A 19,644-nucleotide genomic window follows, 5' to 3' on the forward strand; every position below is an offset into this window, starting at 1 on the left:
AATGAGCTAATTTATGAACTTGAGCAGTAATCTTCTATTTTTCAAATGATGAAATAATTGGTCAATAAATTCTGATGACCTAACTCATGAACATGAGCAGTCACCGATGCAGTCTGTGGCTTTTCTCTTCGACCAAATGACGTGTTCACTAGTCTACGGTGGCGTCTTAAGATACGAGCGTGTTGCTTGAAACATTGGGATCTCAAATCATCTTTCCCCATTGAAATGAATGCAAATGCCATTCATCTGTTGAGTCGTCTCCACAAACACAACAGAAATTGTGTATTTTACGCACATTTAACATTTACATGATATATTTAATGTATTTTATAAACCGTAATATTAAATAGAATGTTAAGAATCAGGCGGCATGGTGATCAAATGGTCAGAGCGTCTCTGCCTCACAGTTCTGAGGACCGCGGTTCGATCCCCGGCTCCGCCTGTGTGGCGTTTGCATGTTGCCCCTCCCGTGCCTGCGTGGCTTTTCTCCGGGCACTCCGCTTTCCTCCCACATCCCAAAAAACATGCATGCGAGGTTAATTGACAACTAAATTGCCCGTAGGTGTGAATGGTCTGTCTGTTTGTGTGTGCCCTGCGATTGGCTGGCAACCAGTCCGGGGTGTGCCCCGCCCCCTCCCCGATGATAGCTGGGATGGGCTCCAGCACGCCCGCGACCCGCGTGAGGAGAAGCGGCTCAGAAAATGGATGGATGTTAAGAATGAAACAGTTTGTGCATTTCTGCTGTTGTGTGTTGTGGCCAGCAGGGGGCAGTATATTCAATTTGCCAAACTGCTGCTTATTGCAGGGGCGGAGTCACGGGGTGGCCGCGGCCGCTGCTGGCCACCCCCCTCGTGTGTGGGCAATTGTCTGTCAAAAATAGTCTAATGAAATTATCAAGGTGTAAAAATTGAAAAACCAGAACAGTGGTGGTGGCGATATTAGTTGGGATCGTAATAGACGGGGTGGTCGGCAGTGATTCTTTTATTCGCTGTGTTAAGAATCGATCAATCCCTTCCTTCCTTTCTGGTCGTAGTACATACATAGTGAGTATGGATGACTGTGTTCGCAGCATTCATCATTCCCTGCTCCCTAATCACCACAAAAGGACATTCAGTGGACATTTTTAGCAATTGGGCTCTTATTCGAAGCAAAAAAAAGAAAACATTTGGAAAGTCACCAGAAACAAGGAAGATGCCCGCAAAGTTTCAACCTTGAGTTTCATGAAATCACAAATACCAACCTTTGGCCAATGAATAGCTAATGCACGCACGCACAACAATATGCACAGGAACGAATGCAAGTAAAGAGCAACGTTTAGCTTGATTTTCTACAACTATAGTTCAATAGTTACAAAAGAAAAATAAACTGCAATGAATTCAGGATTTCTGTCATGTTTTTTGCTGACTACATTGCCAGGACCGTCAGTTTGAGGAATGGTGCTCATGCTTAAAGCAGCAAATTCGCTGCTCACGCTATGTCCGCACGGGCTGTTTTCATCACTCGAGCAGCGCACACCTGCCTTTAATGGGCATGGATGGTGACCTCAAGTGGACAAATCAAATATCTGCAACTGTTATAAAGTATCGCATATTGGCATTGATTTGTATAAATAAAACTTATAAATTGATATAATTGGGCCTAATGCAATTAATCATTGGTCGCTACTTCGATCCATTTTAACCTCATTAGGGTCGCGGGCGTGCTGGCGCCCATCTCGGCTGACTGCGGGCGAGGTACATGCGGACAATTTAGAGTCGTGCGAGAAAACCCACGCAGGCGAGGCCGGATTTGAACCCGCGTCCTCACAACTGTGAGGCAAATGTGCTAACCAAGTCGGCCGCCTGGTCGCTACTTCACGGACTAAAGTTATTTGGGTTTTCTGGAACGTAACCCCTGCATATAAATAAGTCGTATATCATACAATTGTTCCGTACGTAGTATTGATGTTGGTAGTAGCAGAATAAAATAGAAGCCTCTAGTCTAGGCTAAACTGTTAATGTTAATGTTAAGTGCAGTCCAAGGTTTGGTGTTTGTGGGAGTCGGTTGCAGTTGTCGTTTCGGTTCTTTTGGTCCCCGAGCGGCCGCCGTCCTACTTCCTGGTGTGAGTGTGCCCCGCTTGGCGAAAGTTAGCCAGCTAGCCGCGTCGCTAATTAGCTTTTCTCCACCCAAGAAAACGACACAAATCCTCATCTCGAGTTATTTGCTTTGCCGGCCGCGCGTGGCGGCTGTGATGCTTTGTCACGATGGGAAATCTGTTTGGGAAAAAGAAACAAAGTCGAGTGACGGAACAAGACAAGGCCGTTTTGGTAAGTCCGAGCTGGACCTGAACCATTGAAGACTTCGTTCCCAATATTCCCATACACAAAAGTCTTGTCACGTGACTTTATTTGCTTAATTACCATTTGTTTTATGTTACCATCTTTCAGCTGTTACTTTTCAATTCGGCGGCATGTGTTGTGACATTTCTTGGAGTTTCTCGTGCCACTTGGTGGATGTGATGTGTTCAACTTGTTGTTTTCCGGGTTTGCGTGTAATATGGCAAACGAAAAAACACAAAAAAAACGATTCCCGTGATAGAATTATTGTTTTCCTCTGCTAAATATTCAGAAACTTATAAATCTTTAAAACTGGTGAAAATGGACCATGCGCAGTCTGGCCAAATTCTTACTATATCAACTTGATGTATTGTTTATGTAGTAATAACAAGTTCACCCAACACTTAGCTGTTAATAGATGAGAGATGATACCTATTTTTTATTAATTCATTCCAAAGTTAAATTAGAACATTTGACACTCAAAACAAAAATAGGAGCCGAGAATGAACAAACCCTGCATAAATTGTTCAAATACAAATTAAGGAATAAATACAGCAGAGTCAAGAAGCATTTGTAGTTTCTAAAAATGTATAAAATTAGTCAAACATTTGAGCCAGTAACTCCGCAAGCCAGCGACGAGTCCCAAAAACATTTGGCGGAATCACAGACGAACTTCGAGAAACGTTTGACGGGAACGTTTTGTGCCTTTGCAGCAACTGAAACAGCAACGAGATAAACTGAGGCAGTACCAGAAGAAGATCGGCCTGCAGCTGGAGAAGGAACGACTTCTTGCCAAGCGGCTGCTGAAAGATGGCCGAAAAGAGTAAGTGGCTCCCGAGGGGAACCGAGGACACCGGGAATAATCCCTTTCCTGCTTCACTTGGTCCGCCTCTTAATAGCGCCACAATTACACGCGCAAACCGGTAATACGGCACGAAAACAACGCAGTGTGCCGCCAAGGTCATCAGAAGACTGTGAAACCGACATGTCAGACAAACGGGAATTCAACATCTTGAATTTAAACACCAACATGTTCAAACCACCGAACACAATTCGCCTCGCTTACAGCTAACATCAAATGTGAAACGCCACAGACGGCCTAACGGAAATGAGTTTAGCTCAGTGATTTGGTACTAGTAACACAAAATCACTGAATTAAATGTTCAAACTGTATATAATCTTCTCGTGACTTAAACTTTTAGTCCAATACAGTACATGTTAAGTACAGTTCAGTTGTATTTAACTTCATTTACTGTAAGTCATTCACTCAGTAGTTTTTTTTTCTTCCTATATTTAAGGGCAGTTTTAATGTTCAAACGGCACAAGGCTTACTTAATAATATTCTCATAACATATAAGTTTTTATACCTTCTTTGATGAAGTCTTGGGCCTACTATGCTACTGTATTTCAATGTTGCTCATGTTGGTGGTTCTTCAAGAACCAAGTACTCTTTTAGTTGGGACTCGGTGTAAAATAAAGTTTGACAACCACCGGCATCGATGTTATGGTAATAATGAACTTGCATACAAGTTGAAGACATGCGGTGCAGCAACGCATACAAACAGATCTTACAACAAAACGTATTCTCTCGCCTTTGCAGGAACGGCGGCTTTTACTGGAGCTTATTTGGGGACCTTCTCTGCCTCTTCTTCTTACTGTGAATTACGCAGAATCTTTTCCAGAGGAGCTCCGAGCAGCTCGGCACGGTGTGGCACGACGTGCGCTTGCTTGTATACACTGTAAAAAAAAAAAAAAAAAAAAAAAATCATCAGATGGTTCCCTTAAAAATGGGGCTTATTGGGGGGGGGTGGCGGCGACCGATGAAGCGCAAAAACCAAACGCTACTAGCATTTGTGGAGGTCGGACTGACGCGTGGCGCTTGTGGTTCTTACTTAGCAAAGCGCTGCTCCTGCTGAAGAAGAGGCGCTATCAGGATCAGCTGCTGGACAAGACGGACAACCAAATCAGCAACCTGGAGCGCATGGTGGGTCGCCGACGGCGGGCCGGCGAGACCGCCGCCTCGCCCGCTTCACCTCCTCGTCCGCCTTCCCCATGTTACAGGTTCAGGACCTGGAGTTCGCCCAGATCGAGAAGAAGGTCATCGACGGCCTCCGAGTGGGAAACGAGTGTCTGAAGAAAATGCACGAGGTAGGCCTCGACTTCATCGTTTGCTATGACTGAAACGTACCGCCGACAAAAATGGATCTCAAACGTGGACCAAAAACAGGATTAATGAATGGAACAACCCTGACTTTCCACAAGATGGCGCTAAAGTAATTGTCTTGGTTTTTCAACAAATAACAGCAGATAACTTCCCCCCCAAAATGTGCAAATTTGCCAACTGAGCACAGAATTATGGAGACGAATAACAGCGACGATGTTGTGCCTGAAGCTTTTTCAGCTTCATGACCAAACACGCGCTTTTCTTCTGCCGCAATTCTTATACGGAATTTTATCGCATGGTGTGTATCAGGTGCACGTGTTTGTTTTCCTTTGCAGGTGATGTCCATCGAAGAAGTTGAACGCATCTTGGATGAGACGCAGGACGCCGTCGAGTACCAACAGGTAGGGCGCATGATGCACAAAACTAATAATAACAACTCATAATGATAATTAGGGTTGGGGAAAAAAAATCAAATAACTCGGCTAACTCAACTTCAGAAAAAAGGTTCCTCGAAGCTCTGCCAGGACCAAAAAACCCCCCAAAAGTTCTGCCCGGAACCCTGTTTGCGCTGCCGGAAGCAATGTTTCGCACGGACATTTATTGCAGACGGAAGCAGTGTTGGGCCACTGATAAACTTTGCCAAAAACGACAGCGGAGCCTCTGTTAGTGATTTTTAAGACACTATTAGATGTGTCTTAAATGGATGTGTAACATGATGAGTGAGCTGAATGCTAGTTAGCGTTTTCTTGTTTGTTTTTGTTACCCAAAATGGTAGTCACTAGCATGCTAATGCTAACCATTTAGCAAAGGCTAGTTTTGTTATCTCAAATTCTGTAATTCCTTAGGCCAAGGACTCTGTAGCAACATTTGAAGTTTAAGGATGTAAGTGGAGGCGTCGGAAATGAGAATACATTTTTAAAATCATTTATTTTTGGGGGCGGGGGCAGCAATTACTCAAGTACTTGATGAAGCATCTATAGGATAATCAATTCTAAAAAGATTTGATCAAGACTGCCCTAATAATAATAATATAATACTAATCATGTAGTCAGTCGACGACAGTGCTGGCCAAAGGCCATTGGTCCCCTTGAACCATTTACACTATCGAGAGTCCAGTAATATTTATCGCATTCATTTAGCCTTTTTCACTAAAATGGCTTCATTAAATGTAATTATTTTTTTTCTTAGATATTTCTTTAAAATTAAACTATTGTTTTATTAATTTTAAAAAGTTAATTGAAATTTTGGCCGCCCGGTTAGAGCGTCTGCCTCACAGTTCCGATGTTCTGATGCGTGGGGAGGAGCGGTACAGACGATGGATGGATGGATGAAATCAATGACACATTTTTCTTTTTTTCTTTTTAATTCTTGATGATGTTCTCCGCGCAGCAAATCGACGAGATGTTGTCGGGCTCGTTCTCCCAAGAGGACGAAGAAGCCGTTCTGGCCGAGCTGGAGGCCATCACTCAGGTGCATCATCATCATCGTCACCACCACCATCATCACCGTCTTATTATTATTATTATTATAACCGCTCTCCAGGGAGACGTCCAGCTTCCCGACGTTCCTTCGCACCGACTGCCGGACGCTCCCGAGGCCGCCGGGGACCAAGCAGGTTTGTGGGTGTTTGTGGGCCTCATCGCTCATCGGCGCCACCTACTGGAATGAAACGCCAACAAAGATCCCGGCTGACGACTCCCGCTTAACTATTAAGGGATTCTTTATATTGTCATTGCCTCGATCTGAAAAAAATCCCTTTGTGCTGATTGGCGAGTCAGGAACGAGTGATCGATTGCGTTCGGACGACTCCCCAATCGCTACAAAGGGATTTTCAGTGGACTTTTTCGGAACTATCTGATAAAAATCGTCAGCAAAGGAGGAGGGAATCCTTGAATTTGCATCTAACGCATCACGCGACTCATTTGCGTCTCCTTCAGCACGAGATCGTCCCAAGAAGACGGCGGAGCTGTTGGCCGCGTGACCGCCCGGGAAATGACCTTCAAATGACCTTCCGCTTCTCCACCATCTTGAACGTGGGCGACCTTGAGCCTTCGAGGAGAAACCCGCCGCGCTCGGAGATTGGCAACGGCGAAACTTGTTGTGTAACTTCCCCGTGTCGTGAGACGGAACCATTTCGTTATTTTTTTTTTTAAACGTGATTTAACGTGAAACCTAATGGGAAGTGGCGTCAGTCTCAAAAATTGGACCTTAACGGAAGGAGATTTTCTGAAAATCCCAAATTACTTTTCCAAAAGGTCACTGTCACAAAAACAATAAAACACAGACATATGATTGTTGAAATTTGTTCAATTACAGACGTGACAAAAAAAAAAAATCTTAAAATAGCTCGTCGTGTGCACACACTTGACACACAATTTGTACTCAATTGTGGAATCCAAACTTTAGTCCTCAAGTCAAAATTTCTACATAAAATATATATATACAATTGTGTATTGTCACGATAAAAAATTCATTCATTTGTAACATAAACCATTGATTTATACCAAGAAATTTAAAATGTATACAAAATGTTATATTGTTTGTACTTTTTGGGTTGCATTTACCATAGACATTATTTAATAAAATAAAGAAAGGACATTAATTCTACTTAATTTTTGGGGTGAGAAAACGGATAAATTAATATGACAAATTGAAACAAATCAGTATACAGTAGTGCCTTGAGATACGAGTGAGTGGACTTCCAAGTTTTTGGGGAATGCGTTACGTCGTGCCGTGGAGCCGAACTCGCGTGAGTTAGCGCCGCGTACGCGGGGCGCCCGCTATCCTGATTTGCAGGTTAGCACGCGTGACGTTCAGCGCCGTCGACAGCCGGGGGTGATATTGCCCAACACGGCCGCCCCCTGGGATCGGTGAAAATGGATCAATTTACCCATTTAATTCGTATTCCACAAACGTCGTATCAATCAGTACAGTTGACCTCTGCTGATTTTTTGCCACTTTTAAAAATGTTGTCTATTTTATTACGTTTTCTTTTCAAAATGTTTCTTTTTCGTTTAGTTTTTCTTTTTGGGGAAGAGATACCCACCCCAAAAATGCTAATTGATGGTTGAACCTGGTTTATTCAATTATTTTGTTTAAAAAAAAAAATAAAAAATTTCCAAAGCACCTTTCATGAACGTCAACGATCCCCGCCAGTAGGGGGCGCCTATCGAAATCCTTGTTTGGAGCCGTGGGGACATATGCAACATATTCTTGTGCCCAAAATGTTTTGTGTTTCTTTCCCCTTTAAGCAAATATTGAACGACACAAATGAATAAATACATTTTTTAATAACTAATTTTAGAGGGTGAAACAAAAACAAATTTTGGCGGAATCTCGATGACACGCTCGGTGGGCCCCAATAAAGGCCGGAGTTTGCCCCCCCCCCCATCTAATCAATGGGTCTCATAATCTGTCAATCAACCCAACAACAAATGTGTGGAAATCTCCTTCTGTCCTTCCTTCCTTCCTTCCTTCCTTCCTTCCTGTGGATTCTTTTCATAATAAACCGTTTGGCCATCTTGTCTCTCGCTGTTGTTGTTTGCTTTGACCACCAGGGTGCAGCAGACTTTTATTTTATTTTATTATTTTTTTTTAATAAATATCCCATATCCTAGTGGGCGTTGGCGGTTCAACCAGTGGAAGGGTGATATACAACTCATTTGTCCTTGTACTAGTACACAAAGCACAATTGTAGTTTACTAGTAAGGTGTAATTGCCAACTAGTAGCCCAAAAGTGTCACGAGGAGTGGAATAAACGTTACTAGTAAAACAGTTCTACTAGTGTGTGGAATTGTCTTATCAGTGAGGACAGAGAATATCAAATTCTCAAATGACTTCCATACGTGTAGCGGGTTGATGTCAACTAGTGCACAGTTTTACCTCAGTAGTAGCCGACTTGTCACTACTAGTAGCACCATAATTCTCGCTAGTAGCACTAATAAAGCACTTTGGACCTCACTTGGACGACCAGTGAAGTGCTAGATGGAACTAGAAGATTTTTTTCGTCACAGAACGACTAGAACGCACTAGTAGAACGACTATGTCTTGCATGACATTTGTGTGCAATAGTAGAATGACTTTGTCTTACTAATATCTTTTTCCACTAGTGGCACATTTGACCTACTGGTATACTAGTAAACTACTATAGTGCACTAGGAACGCTACTAGACTCAACTGGTAGGCATCCGCCATGCCCTAGTAGCTTCTTGGAATCTACTAATAGCTCCAAAATGTCTACTACTACTAGCACTAATAAGGCATTTTTGACCTCACCAGTACTACTAGTGAAGCGCTAGACGTTCACTGCACTAGGTTGCACTCTTTTGAGCATTTAGTCCATATTCTCGTTGCATAGTAGTCATGCTAGTAGGCTAAAAGTGGCACTAGTAGTGGAAGGAACGTAACTAGTTCTACCATTATGCTGAATTGACTCGATTACTAGTGAGGACAAAGATCATACCTGTACTTGAAAGTGGCTCTGGAAGAAATGCTTTTCCACCCTTTGACCACTAGGGTGCAGCATACGCCGTTGTTGTTTTTTTTTCACACGAATGGCGCCACTGGGCTGAGTGGATCCACGCACGCACGCACGCGCGTAGGAGTGGGCGGCGCGCACGCCACCGACGCCAATGCGCTTGAATCACGCGCGTGGACGTGGAGGTCCATGTGCGCGGGTGTGCGCGTGCGTGAGATGGCTCCTTCTTAAAGTCCTTCAGGTGACCTTCATCTTTTTGCCAGCAATTGTTTATTTGTTGGGATGTGACGTCAGCGCCGGTTCGCGCCAATCGCACGCGTTTGTTTTGTTCGACGCTGACTTGTGCACTTAACGTCAGCTGGAGTCCGACCCAGTGTGTGTGTGTGTGTGTGTGCGCGTGTGTTGCGTATACGTGTGATTGGTCGAGGCCGAGAAGCGCGGTGACACTTGCCGGGGGCGTGGCCAGCCCCGCTGCCTTCCCCGTCGTCGTAAAAGTGAAACACGTGGACACCGCGCGAGTTCCCCGCCCAACTTTCCTTCCACGACGCGTTTGCGCTCCAAATGCGAAAACACGTCGACATGGCGAAACGCTCCGAACGTGAAATTGGCTTGAATTTGTCCTCTTTCGGCTGCTTGAGTTGGTCGTCGGCGGCTGTGACGTCGGCAGCGTCCCCCTCTCCCAGCTTCCGCGAAGGCGGCGCCGGCACGCGCGCGCGCGCACGCGTGGGTTCGCCGGTGCCGTGTCGGCGGGACTTTCCTATAAAACAGCGCAGACACGAGAAAAGCCCACGACACGGAACGCGTCCACGCCGCTCACCGACACCGACGCCGACGTCATGTCCAGAACCGACGAAGTCCACCGGATCACGGAGAACGTCTACAAGGTACAACACGCACACACACGCACACGGGGTGTGTTAATGTTCTTATTTTTTTTATGAATGTGTGACCGACGCTTTTTTTGATATTTGGTGATATTTTTTCTCTCTCTACATATTTGTTGTGTCTATCGCCCAGCATATTGTTCCGGTTGGATTCGGAGCGTAATCGAGTCCATTTCATTTTCGCTTGCACGTGATGAAATGTGACAACTTGACGTCCTTTCCTGGAAAACAACCAAATGGCGCCAATAGATGATTTACGTTTAACACATCAAAACGACAACAAGTGTTGTGTAATCTCCATTTATGGAAACGATGCACAACTTTGGACACGTTTGATGAGAATTCAAACATGTAAGAAAGCAAAGAAGTGGCCTCTCGGTCAAGCTTTATTGATTGAATCATCATCATCATCATCATCATCATATCTTTTTGTGCTCAAGGCAACATTTGATTTTTTAAACGGATACGGAACAGTAACCGTTCCTAAAAAATGTGTGGAAAATGTGTCAAATTTAGTTAGAATGAATTGACACATGATTTCATCAAGTCAATATCAAATGCCAATAATCTGTTCCAGCCTCAAAACACAAATCGCTGTGTATTGGATAAAAACATCATCCAGGAGAATGTCAAGAAATAAACTGGTTTCATCAGGTCGAACTACTGTACCTACTGTAGTATTTGTGAGTTGGATGTGTGGCTTTAAGGGGCGTGGCTTAGTGCGTGCGAGCTTCCGGTTGCAAGTCGTGGCCTACGGCAGCTCTTTACGAGTGTTTTCATTTGGTTTTGACGCGTTCAATAATGGCCGAGCACGTGCCAGGGCATCGCGCAACCTTTCCTGCGCCAATGTTTTGTTTTCAATTCACTCAAAGCAAAAACTGGCCCAAGCGACCGCTCTCGACTTGAAAAACTGAAAGATAGGTTTGTGTCAATTGATACTCTGCTAAGGTTTTGTCGTTGTCGTCGTCGTCGTCGTCACGACATTGTCGTTAAAGTCAAGTGCAGACTAATGAGTGCGCCACGTGAGCCCCCGACGTTGAGGGTTAAAGGTCAAGTTGGCAGCACAAATCTCAGCCGCCAGCTCGTCGTTAATCGATGGAGGCTGACATCAAGGAGTTCGTCTTTTGATCGCTAGGGAAGGTTAGTGAGTAGTTGGGGGCGCCAATGGAAGTTTAGCGGTGAGATGGCGCGTCAGCAATCAGTCGGATGGGATCCCGCCCGAGCGGACCCGCTCGCCACGCGTGAGGCGGCCGAGCGCCTCCGTCCGCCAGAGTGAGACCTCCGCGCCACATCAAAGATGCTAACGTGCACATTTTGGGATGACTCATGCTGCCAGTGTGCGTGTGCGTGAGCGTGTGCGTGTGGAGACTGACCCGCTGAGTCGTGTTGATGATGATGATGAGATGATGAAGGGTGTAGGGAGTTGCGTGTGTTGGTGGAGGTTGTTGTTGTTGTCGTGGCAGTCCCGCGCGGAATCTCAGCATGCCGCAGCCCCCCCCCTCGCCCCCCCCCCACCACACACACACGTTTGAAAAAGACTGCTGCGCACACGTTGATGTTGTGTTCACTTCAGTAAGACGGAAACCAAACGTCCTGCCCACCGCTCAGCATTGAGAAAATGCCCCCACGCCCCCCGCTGTTTAATTTGTGGGCATCAGGTCTGTGATGGTGCCACCTGGCTGTGCAGCAATTTCCACCCCAACATGATGCCAACCTGCATGCTGCTCTTTATGTAAGCGCTGACTCACACACACACACACGCATGACATCACATCTCACACACACGCAGAAGCCCCCCCACCTTCCTACACAACACAAGATTCACGCATACGTCTGCTTGTCTTACTTTTGTTCTCTCGTGTCAACAAACTCACGGAGAAACAAGATCTAGAACGAGTTTTAGATCTCGAGCTACACCGCAACTGCAACTAGTCCACGACTAAAAGTAGATCTTGTTGTAGTTCCCTCCTGAGTTGAAGCTCGAGAGCATGCGTCCACTGCACATCAGCAGGTGTGCGTGCGAGCGCTAGCTAGCTACAGAACGGTATGTTGCTAGCGGTTTTCAAAGTACGCCGACGTGACCTCAAGCTCTCTTTGAAGAACAAAAAACCCAAAACGTCCTCCACGCCGCATGCGTTTTCTTTTCTTTTTTTGTTCTGTTTTTCCCAACACAAAAAAAGTGACGTAATCAGCGTTGTTGCCGCCACGGTAACGCTCGTATCCGGTCGACACCTTGCGCGGTCCCGCTCGACTGGACGAGATTAGCCCAACGATCGTAAAATATATTTTTTTCAAAACTCAACCCAAATTCTTGAATGAGCAAGGATAAACCGTCAGTAAGCCGTTTCAGGACTGCTTCCCCCCCCAAAAAAGGAAAAAATGTGAAAGATTGGCTGGCCACCAGTTCAGGGCGTACCACGCCTCTTGCCCGAAGATGGCTGGGCACGCCCGCGACCCACGGAAGATGAACGAACGAACGAACGAACGAATGAATGAAATTCTGCAAATGGGTGAATCTGCGGGTGCTGAAGCGTGTGCTTGCGTGCGTGTGTGTGCGTTTATTCGTGCACTTGCATTTGTGTTTGTCTGCGTGTGTTTGTGTGACGTTCGGCTTAATTAGACTGTTAAACGAGTTTGTTCGAATTTTTGTATTTGATTTGTCTTTGCTCCAAACCTTTTTTGTGGGCCGCTGGATTCATTTGAATGGGGGAAGTTGATTTGAGTTCCAAACTTGCTCGGGGAATGAATTCAAGTTGTAAGTCAAGGTCGAGCCGGTCCTCAAGTCACGTGACCGACGACGTCACGCTGCGCTCAAACGGCAACAATAACAACAAAACAATTAGCGGGCGCGGCGGGCGATCGGCCGAGGTCGGACACTGGCGCGGCTTCTCCTCCCGCGCGTGTGCGCGCCCCACTGAGTAACTGGCACACTCACTCACGTGCGTGTTGTGTCCGCAGTCCATCATGGAGCAGTTCAACCCGTGCCTGCGGAACTTCGTGGCCATGGGCAAAAGCTACGAGAAGGCGCTGACCAGTGAGTACCAACGTTGCCGGAGCCGCCGCCGCCGCCGTGTTTGTCGCCCTCGTCCCTCCGTCAGCCTCCTCGGCCTCTTTCAACGTCTTCATCGCATCGCATCGCTTTGTCTGCGTTGGGTTGCTCCGCTCGCGACAATCGTGTAGACGAAGCATCTGCACGTGTTCGGAAGCGAGTCAATTGAGTCAACTTTGCTTTTGAGTCGATGTTTGGGGGGCCCGGAAATGTCGGGGCAAAGGATTCGCCTTTGCTTGCTGCAATAATGGCAAAATAACAAACACAACACACACGCATAATAACAGGATCTTAACAGTGTGTGTGAGTGTGTGTGTGTGTGTCTGCATGCACGTGTGCGCGCACTGAGACAGAAGGTGTGTAACGCGTTCGCCGGCAAGTAGAACAGAAATCGTCGTGAGAATTGAGAAATGGGAGCAGAGAAGCGTCAAATCCAGAAGGAGATGCGTTTGTGGGCGACGGCTTCGGTGAGAGCGCAAACATCTCGACTGAGGGCGGAACAGTTACGAGAAGCAAATTCATATTTCACGTTGACCGACGACCCGAGTTTGCCAACAAACGAGCCGTTAGCATCGTTAGCGTCACGCACGCATTCCTGACTTTTTTGTTTTGTTTTGAACGAGAATGAACTTTGACCTTCAACTCATTAACGACTGGGAGCGTTTCTATTGGTCGACTGGAATCCAACCAATGACCGCCGCTGACAAATCTCTTCGTCAAGTCCGTTTTTGGAAGTGGGCCTCGGCCCGCCCGGGCGCGAAAGTCGACATCACGCCTCGGAACAATTTAGTGTCCCCGCGGTTCGCCGCCGGTCGACGACTCGACGGCATCGCGGCGCCGCAAAGATGGCGTGCGTCATCAATGAAATCTTTTGCAGTGCAACTGAGGGTCGCGTTTGCCCATCTGGACTGGCTGGAGCTTTGCTGCTGCTTCTTGTTTTTGTGTTTCTGTTAATCTTCTTTCCTTAATGCGTTTATCATCTGACACGTCGCCTCGCGCTTTTGCGTGACGGCTCGTCTTTTGATTTTGTCGCGTTGAGCTTCTCGTCCGCCGCGTCTCTTCAACTTTGGGAACTTTTAAGCATCCTCGCAAGTGAGCTGTCAAACGCCGACCTCAGCATTTCGCCGCTTCCCGCTGCTTGTTCGTGGAGCCGCAAACTTCCCGCCGCACGCTTCCGTGTACGGAAAGTCGTCTGGGCATTTATTCCGTATCCTTCGTGTCCAGCTTAAGGTCCTCGTTAGCGCGATTGCCCGAGGGCCGTCTTCTCCCGCGTGCCTGAGTCAGAAAAGCGCGCGGCTTTGGTGGCGCGATGCAAAATGTGGCCGTTCTCTGTCAAAGCCGGCCCGGCGGCCGCGACGTGCGCGTTCTCCCGCCGACTTAAGCACTTTTCCGCAGGAGGCTTTTGCAGGTCTAGCGCCCCGTGAAGGCGAAACATCATATTGCGCATTTCGAATCAGTTAACAAACAGTCCGGCGACGGCCCGGGCAAGCTAGCTGCAGGGAACCGCCGATGAACAACGGCTTGCTCACCCGCTTTTCGTTTGATGGACCTTCAAAGGTGCGTTCAGTCATAAGCCGAGGGATTCGATTATTTGGATTGGATTTATTTCAAAGAGAATGAGAAAGCGCAGGCTCCTTCAAAGTAGCGTCATTTCTCCGGTTCTTTCTTGATATGCTCGTGGGGGAGACCAAGAAATTCTGGGAGTTCTGTCCCCTTTTAACTGTGAGCCCAATCGCCCACGTTTGGTACAAAGTGTGGCGAGATTCCAATTGTGATCTCGATGACATCAGCCCTGATCACAAAAGCAGTTCCTAACCTAATCCATCAGGAAGGTGCCCTGCTCGACACATTTGTAACCTTGATTGGTGCGAAGAGTGGAAAACTGTTGCTGAAGCGTGATTAAATGTTACTTAATTATTATTATTATTATTATTATTATGTATAACAATAGCGTCTCAGAGGGGCGGCGCACACGTCTCACTCGCTACGGAAGTTAATTTCAGATTCAAAGTGTGCGACATTTTCCAAATGGATGTGTACGCCATTCACAAGTCTCGGATTGATTCTGCTCTCCGGGAATTACGGCCTCCCTCGGACTTCAATGAGTCACGCCTCTTAGGTGTTTGCGCACACGTTTCCAGGTTAAGTCTGGATGGGAGAATGCGTGTCGTTGAAAGGTGAGCCAGCCAGGTGCCTCAAAAAAACAAAAAGACAGCAACGGGAGAATACGGCCTTAAATGTTATTGCATAGCCTTGATCTCCACGTATTCCGTATTTTTGAAGTATCGTAAAATACTAGTAAGATGAAAGCGGCACTAACGGTCGAAGAAACATCGCAAGTGAAACACAGCTGTACTAGTGCGCTGAACGGTCTTAGTAGTGAGGGACAAGAGCGCACTAGTACGCGGACCTTCAGCTGAATGTGAAGGATGTGGACTAAATGCTGAACGGGCTTTTCCGTATTGCGTGTTTGCAGGTGTCACGTCCGCCGCAAAGGGTTACTTCGACGCTCTGCTGCGGATGGGCGAGGCGGCCGGCGGCAGCCGAGGGGCCGAGGAGCTCGGTGAGTCCTTGCGCCGGCCGGAGGGTTAGGGTCTCGAGACGCCTTTAGACGCCCCGCGGGCTTCCGCTTCGGCTCGGGGTCAGCGTTGGGGATTCCGATGGGAGTTTCGACATCCGCTTTGACCTCGGAAAACCATTTTTGCCCGTTTTCTGACCGATGTGAACAACCAAACCAGCAACCGATTGCTCGTCGATTTTTGTTTGTGCATTTTCCGCAATGTCATGTTAAAGACATGGCAATGACAAGAAATATATTTTGAATAAAAAAACAAAAAAAACAATTGCCAGATGTTCCCTCGATGTTCTTTTTCATGAAGTGCAATCTGGAGGCTCTTTTCCTGATGAAAAACGGATGGCGAAAGATAATTGGCGCGTTTGGTGGCGAACGTGTGACATCACGTCGTGTTGTCGCGCGTGACGTGAACGAGAATGCCGTCCCGCTGTCGCCGCCCACGCGCCGGTGCGGAGGACGCGGCCCACGCTAAAAATAGACGAGTGCCGCGCCTCTGGAGGATGAGGAGGAGGAGGAAGAGGAGGAGGAGGAGGAAGAGGACGAGGATGCTGGACGGCTCTGTCGCTTCTGCCGCCAACCAAATATGGGCGTGCGTGCGTGCGCGGAAGAAGAAAAGAAAAGGCAGGAAGCTCCCGCGGTTCCGCTCGCCCTCGTTGACCAAATAAGGAAGGGAGCCACCGCGCGTGTGCGCGTCGAGCCTGACGTTACGCAAAAGACGCGTCGGCGGGTTTCAAAGTCGGGTTTGGAGACAAACAAGGTCGCGTCACCCACAATGTTCTCTCGCACGTTCAGTCGTGTGTGTGAGAGAGTTAGGGTCACTTGACAAACTGTGCGCGTGCGTGTGCGTGTGCGTGTGTGTTTTGACGAGAGATCGTGAATCGCGTCCCTCGTGCGCGAGACGTCAAACGAACGTGCGACTTGAAGGCACCATTTGACGAATTGTCATTAAGAAGCGAAATGTGTTGTCGTGCTCTTTGGGTTTTGTCGGCCCGTCGTCATGGCAACAATGTTTGCTCATATCCTGGTCAACTTTTCTTTGGTTTTCACTTTGACGAGTTTGACTAAAACGGTTTGTCTTTTGTGTGTTTTGCAACCCGCCGCATATTCAGAAGAAACAGCATGTAGGTATCACGTGCGCGCGCACCAGTCACGACTCACTTCTGAGTTTCTTTGTGGATTGCTCACGTTCGTTTGCATATTTGTCTTCATCCTCAACATCGTCACCCTCCTCTTCCTCCTGTCCCCGTTCTTCCTCCCCCTCATCGGTGTCTCCCCGGCATCCCGCATGCTGCCGCGCGCCCTCCCGGTGCGAGCGTGCCAACGTCGCCCGCCTCGCCCCGCGCCTCCTGACGTTTTTGGTTTGCGCTCCGCAGGGGAGGTCCTGTTCCAGATGGCCGAAGTGCACAGACGCATCCAGGTCCAGCTGGAGGAGATGGTGAGCATGGGGTCGACCCGCCGGACGGCCGAGCGAGCGCGCCCGGCAAACACGCCCGGCGCCAAAATAGCGCGAGAACGCTCAAGTCGCCTTCGAAAGCACTTTTCCATTTCACTCGAGAAGCATTAGACGAGCGTTAGCATTGTTAGCATTAGCAAGGTGCTCGCCACCTCAACGTGAGAGCAAATTTGGGTTTGAAGACAAAGAGACAATTCAAGACGGCGTGAGGAGCGCGTCGGCTGGAGTTCGGCTCTCCGGTGTTCCAAATCGAGCCGAAGGGTTCCAAGCGACATTACGGTTTCAAGCCGTGCGGTTGGGGTTCGAAGTAGGCTTTAGGGTTTCAAATTAGGGTTCCGGCAAGGATTATGGTTTCAAGGCAACTGTTAAGGTTTCAAAACCTAGTTTCAAACTACAACTGGGGGTTAAAATGAGGTTTAAGGTTTCAAAGTAGGGTTCAAATGAGGGTTTAAACCAGAGGTCGCAAATGTTTTGTTTCGCTCCCTCTTCCAGCTGAAGTCGTTCCACAACGAGCTGCTGACGGAGCTGGAGAAGAAAGTGCAGATGGACGCTCGCTACCTCAACGTAAGAACGAACTTTGACCCCGCCGCCGTGTTTTGGAGAGCTGACGGCGCTCCGCTGCCCCCGCAGGCGGCGCTCAAGAAGTACCGGACGGAGCACAAGAGCAAAGGCGAGAGTCTGGAGAAGTGTCAGAACGAGCTGAAGAAGCTCCGACGCAAAAGTCAGAGCGGCAAAACGCTCGACAGGCACGGCGAGCGGCAAACGCAGGTCAGCGGCGAACATCGGCGTGTGTCCGTCATAATGCTTATATAAGACGTGTGCGTGTGCGTGGGCCGCGCAAGCGTCGTGCGAGGCTGCACGTCCGCTCCCAACTTTCTTATTCCTCGTTGTCGACGCTTTATGCAACCCGACAGCTCTCTTGCCCCCAAGTCGACCCCTGACCTCCGAGCAGGACGCGATTGCGGAGCGGCCTCCCAAACCGGGTTAGTTTGCAAGTTAACGTTTGGGGTTCAAGGTATGGTTAGTGGTTTAAGGATAGGGTTTCAAACTTGGCTTCTGGTAGGGTTTGAAGCCTTTGTCAGGCTTTTAAAGAAGTACGGTTTTCTAAGCTCATGTTGGGGTTTCCAATTGGGGCCAGGTTAGGGTTTCAAACCCGGGTTAAGGTTTGAAGGAAAGGTTAGGGCTTCAAATTTGGCTTTCAACGCCGGGATAGGGTCTCAAATGACTTTTGTCATTTCTTTGACTCGGTGACATGCAAACGCGCGCGTGAGCGCTCGTCCGTCTCTATGTGCGCCCTGCGAATGACCGGCGACCGGTCTGGGGCGTCGTCCGCCTTTCGCCTCTGAAAATTCAAACTCCACAAACGAGAGTTTATTCGCAATTGGGACGTGCGGCGAGGCTGACCTACTTTGTGTGTGTGGGCGGGAAACGGCGTGATGGAGACAGGAAGTAGACAAAGTGATGATGTAACACTTAAGTGTTTCCTCATCTGAGGGAGACTGCGTTGCTATGGTGACCAGTCTAACGGGAAACCCACTGTGTGTGCGTGTGTGTGTATCTATACGCGCACGCGTGTGTGTTTATGTGTGCGCGCGTGTGTCTTTTAAACTCTTTTTTTTTTTTTATGTTCTCTGCCCAGCAGATGGCGGCCATGACGGAGCCCGGCGCCAAAACCCTGCCCGGACCTCCGCAGCCGGCGGCGCTCAGAAGCAGCGGCGGCCCGCAGGTCGCGCTAACTTCCTTCGTAGCAAATTCACTCGCCGGTCACTTGATTAGGGACACTAACTCACTAACGACTCGTTAGGCGGTTGGTACTCCCTCAATGGAAATTTATGAGAAGTCGACCGTATGTGTCGCGTGTCGCCACAGAGGCTGACAGGAGTCGGCGCGGCGGCCGGCGACGGCGGCGAGCGCTACCGACGGCGGCCCGAGTCCAAAGCGGCGGCCGTGCCCCGGGGCGAGGCGTCGTACTCCAACACGTTGCCCGTACGCAAGGCGGCGCCCGCCAAGAGCAGGACCTCGCTGGGTGAGTAAACATCCGCTTCCTGTCACACGGCGATAAAAGGAAAAAGTCACTAAAACGTGTCACGTGACACGGAAACGGGTCACGTGACAACACTCAACTGTGTCACGTGACACGAAAGCAATCACTTGCAAAACACGACACAAAATGTCACCTTACTTCAAACTACAAACTATGTCATGTGACACGAAAAGACAAGCTCATGACGTAACGTAACAAAACACACGAAAAACATGATCGACGTGTCACGTGACACTTAAACATATCACATGGCCGATAAGCTTTTTTAACCCATGACATCCAAAAACACGTCACGTGTCATATGACACGAGACACGGAAAATGTCAGCCAAAAAAAAGGTCACACAAATGTGTCACGTGACACTAAAACGCACGACATCTTTGTGCGCACGACGTGAAATCATACGTATGTTTGCCAGCATCGCCCGGCACCCTGCCCCGCTCCAGCTCGATGGCGGCGGGCCTGGAGAGGAACGGGCGCGGCGGCGGCAGCGCGCGTGTGCAGGCGCTCTTCTCGCACGCGGCCGGCGACAACGGCACGCTGCTGAGCTTCAAGCAAGGCGACCTGGTGACGCTGCTGGTGCCCGAGGCCAGAGACGGCTGGCACTACGGCGAGAACGAGGAGACGCGCATGTAAGTTTGCCCGCCCGCCGGCCCGCTACGCTGACCTGACGCCGCCGTCTT

General features: G+C 48.4%; 2 protein-coding genes across 12 annotated transcripts in view; both read left to right on the forward strand.

Annotated features, from left to right (window-relative positions):
• The first annotated feature begins 1,709 nt into the window (after positions 1–1,709).
• Positions 1,710–8,005, forward strand: chmp6b (charged multivesicular body protein 6b). Of its 2 annotated transcripts, XM_061755418.1 has the most exons (9): positions 1,710–2,306; positions 3,029–3,138; positions 3,916–4,021; positions 4,212–4,299; positions 4,377–4,463; positions 4,815–4,880; positions 5,869–5,949; positions 6,022–6,094; positions 6,417–8,005. In XM_061755418.1, the coding sequence occupies exons 2-9, from the start codon at positions 3,126–3,128 to the stop codon at positions 6,458–6,460; spliced, it is 558 nt and encodes a 185-aa protein (XP_061611402.1). In that variant the 5' UTR covers positions 1,710–2,306; positions 3,029–3,125; the 3' UTR covers positions 6,461–8,005. The 2 variants fall into 2 exon arrangements, with proteins under 2 accessions (XP_061611402.1, XP_061611400.1); XM_061755416.1 differs by lacking the exon at positions 3,916–4,021 and having other exon boundaries at positions 1,737–2,306.
• A 1,484-nt stretch (positions 8,006–9,489) lies between these two features.
• The window catches only part of baiap2b (BAR/IMD domain containing adaptor protein 2b), a 14,505-nt gene continuing 4,350 nt past the window's right edge, over positions 9,490–19,644 (forward strand). Inside the window, exons 1-11 of one of the 10 annotated variants that reach the window (XM_061755375.1) lie at positions 9,717–9,840; positions 11,414–11,572; positions 12,799–12,874; positions 15,366–15,452; positions 16,574–16,585; positions 16,838–16,899; positions 17,410–17,481; positions 17,548–17,685; positions 18,557–18,643; positions 18,787–18,943; positions 19,380–19,593. In XM_061755375.1, coding sequence (XP_061611359.1) covers positions 12,805–12,874; positions 15,366–15,452; positions 16,574–16,585; positions 16,838–16,899; positions 17,410–17,481; positions 17,548–17,685; positions 18,557–18,643; positions 18,787–18,943; positions 19,380–19,593 — 899 coding nt within the window. In that variant the 5' untranslated portion in view covers positions 9,717–9,840; positions 11,414–11,572; positions 12,799–12,804. Of the gene's footprint in view, positions 9,841–11,413; positions 11,573–12,798; positions 12,875–15,365; positions 15,453–16,498; positions 16,586–16,837; positions 16,900–17,409; positions 17,482–17,547; positions 17,686–17,831; positions 17,901–18,556; positions 18,644–18,786; positions 18,944–19,379; positions 19,594–19,644 lie in introns of those variants that run through there. The other 9 variants (XM_061755371.1, XM_061755372.1, XM_061755373.1 and 6 more) reach the window with 9 other exon arrangements.

The sequence above is a fragment of the Phyllopteryx taeniolatus genome, chromosome 19 (assembly GCF_024500385.1).
Source record: "Phyllopteryx taeniolatus isolate TA_2022b chromosome 19, UOR_Ptae_1.2, whole genome shotgun sequence".
Lineage (NCBI taxonomy): Eukaryota > Metazoa > Chordata > Actinopteri > Syngnathiformes > Syngnathidae > Phyllopteryx > Phyllopteryx taeniolatus.

Coding starts and splice junctions, on each gene's coding strand:
- chmp6b (XM_061755416.1), top strand. CDS start 2,244: ATGGGAAATCTGTTTGGGAAAAAGAAACAAAGTCGAGTGACGGAACAA. Junction 3,139..4,211: donor CTGAAAGATGGCCGAAAAGA/GTAAGTGGCTCC, acceptor GTTCTTACTTAG/CAAAGCGCTGCTCCTGCTGA. Junction 4,300..4,376: donor TCAGCAACCTGGAGCGCATG/GTGGGTCGCCGA, acceptor CCCATGTTACAG/GTTCAGGACCTGGAGTTCGC.